The 2,500-nt window shown below is 33.2% G+C and overlaps 1 protein-coding gene across 1 annotated transcript in view; it reads right to left on the bottom strand.

Moving 5' to 3' along the window:
- Positions 1-2,500, bottom strand: part of LOC118444190 (uncharacterized) — a 12,611-nt gene that overhangs the window by 6,785 nt on the left and 3,326 nt on the right. Inside the window, exons 3-4 of the mRNA XM_085661056.1 lie at positions 1,796-2,048; positions 1-295 (exon numbers count right to left, since the gene is read on the bottom strand). The exon at positions 1-295 is cut by the window's left edge and continues 2,189 nt beyond it. Of these exons, the coding sequence (XP_085517182.1) occupies positions 1-295; positions 1,796-2,048 (548 nt within the window). The remainder of the gene's footprint in view (positions 296-1,795; positions 2,049-2,500) is intronic.

Here is a 2,500-nt window from a genome sequence, read left to right as displayed (position 1 = left end):
ACCATTACTCGAACTTTGTAAGACATTATGTTTTTGACTCGTAGATTGGCGATCCCTTTGTTCTTTCTTGTTACACTCGAACATCTTATGCCTTACCAAAGATGCCTTTAACGTGAATATCTTTTGGCAATCGTTGCAAATGTATTTCCGTGTACCCCAAAGCCTTGTAGTACGTTCGTGATGATCATCGGTCATAGTCATCGATCGGAGACATCTAGTGTACATAGCCAAGCGTGAGGTTGACGGTAACGTTGGTACTGTCCAATTAGACGAGCTGTAGGTCGTAACAGTATCTGTAAATCAGAAATCAAGAAAAATCGATTTTAGCTGGAATAATCCGTTCATAATTTAATCCATGACGTTAAAAATCTCCATGACGCTCATTCCTAATTAACCTAACAATCCTCTCTTTCTCTCTTTCTCCCTTTCTCTTTCTCTCTCTCTCTTTCTCTCTCTCTCTCTCTCTCTCTCTCTCTCTCTCTCTCTCTCTCTTTCAATCGTTCGCTTACTCTCTCAATCTTTCCTTCTCTCTCTCTCCCTCTCTCTCACGCTATAATCATTCGCATCATTCGTATCCAATGATGACGACACTTTTTTATAATCAAAACTTCTGGGCTAACTCGATGATTATTACTTGATGCGATCAAATCTGTCAGATCATTTAAAACAGCCTAGAAGTATTTTCTCACTGATAGTGTCCTCATCGTTAGACGTCGAATCGTTGAAAATAATCATTCTCGAAGTTGTATCACATCTTTAGTTTTTTTTTTTTTCATTCTTTTTTTTCATTTTTTTTTTTTTTTTTTTTTTTTTTGAAAGGGGACAGAGATAAATCGTTTATTTGTTATTATTATTGTTATAATACCTTTTTCAACTAATTTTTTTCTTTTCTTTTCTTTTCGACTTTTTGTTCGTTTGCTTGTTTTTATTTTTTTATTTCTTTGTTTTGTTTTGATATTTTTTTTTTTTTTTTTTTCTTTTTTGATTCGACAGAAAAACACAGTAGGATCGTACGTACGCCTTTAGTTTTTCTTTTTTTCCTTTATTACCTTTTTCATGTACTCTTTATTTGTTTTTTTTTTTTTTCCCTTTTACTCGCAAAGAAAACAATTTATTTAATACCATTTCCATATACTTATTTTTCTTTTGTTTTTTTTTTTTTTTTTGCTTTTTACAATAATCGAAGATATTTCCATTGTAAGATGGAAGGATGGGGTGATGATACTCGAAAAGTTCTTCAAGGATGAACGAGCGATAATCGCGACAACGAATCGTCCTCGTTCTCGACATTCGATGTTTTGCGGATTGTAGAAAATATAATATTACAGGAAGGATCATTAAAGACATTAATGCTTTGCGGGACAGCAGATGTAATAAATCTTAATCGAAATAGTATGTACATACGTGTTTATGTGGTGTACGTAACGATTAGATATTACAGCTTCGTATGAGGGGATAATTTTTTATAAAAAAGAAAAAAGAAAAAGAAAAAAAAAAGAAAGGAAAAAAAAAGAAATCGAAAGAAAGAAAAAAAAAAGCAAAAGACAAAAAAAAAAAAGACAAAGGACGAGGAAGTATCAAATGGAATTCACGTTGGAGGAGATTCTCGTGAGTTTCTTTTCTTTTTTCTTTTTCTCATTTTTTTTTCTCTTTCTCTCTCTCTCTCTCTCTCTCTCTCTTCCTCTCTCTTCTCTTTTCTCTTTTCTCTTCTATTCTTCCTTAGGAATAATCTGGATAATTAGTGAAGACGGATCCTTGGACGTGTTGATTAGAATTGAAATCCCCGGTGGTAGATTCGAAGGATGACGTCTGCCGTTGTTGATAACCATATTGTGTGTTCTGTTCGAGAAGATGTTGATGACGGGCCAATAAATGTTTCGTCAGGCTATCCTTGTATCTTGTACGATGGGGACAAAAGTCACACTTAAATTTTGGATCGATGCCGCATTCAAAATCGTGATGCCTCTTCAAATGATGTTTATGCTTGTAGGTCTTCCCGCATGTCCCGCATGTATGCTTCAATCCGGTCAATACGTACTTCGTCTCGGCTGAAACAAAAAGATATATTGTTTTTCGGTTAATTAAATAATTCTTTACAATCGTAATCAAGTCGATTTGTTATCAGAGAGAGAACTTCCATCAGTGAGAGAATCGAACCTTCGACATTTCTTCGAGAGATCCAACGTACGTATTAATTTAATATTTGTCTGTTCACTGCTAAAGTTTTTTCAAAAAAAAAAAAAAAAAAAAAGAAAAAAAAAATAAGAGAGAAAAAAAAAGAAAGAAAAAAAGAAAGGAACAAACGAACAAACCAAACAACGAACGCGAACGAACGAACAAACAAACGACAAAGAAGAAGAAGAAAAGAAGAGACGACACACGATATGGAGGAAAAAGTGAAAAAAGAAAGGAGATAAAGAAAAAGATGAGAAAAAGAGAGAAAGAAAGGAATAGAAAAAAAAAAAATAAAAAATAAAAAATAAAAAATTAACGAAAAGAA

This window comes from Vespa mandarinia, chromosome 13, assembly GCF_050613455.1.
Source record: "Vespa mandarinia isolate Hongniang chromosome 13, ASM5061345v1, whole genome shotgun sequence".
NCBI lineage: Eukaryota > Metazoa > Arthropoda > Insecta > Hymenoptera > Vespidae > Vespa > Vespa mandarinia.
Note: the sequence above shows the minus strand (reverse complement) of the source record. Positions and strands in the feature narration are given on the sequence as shown.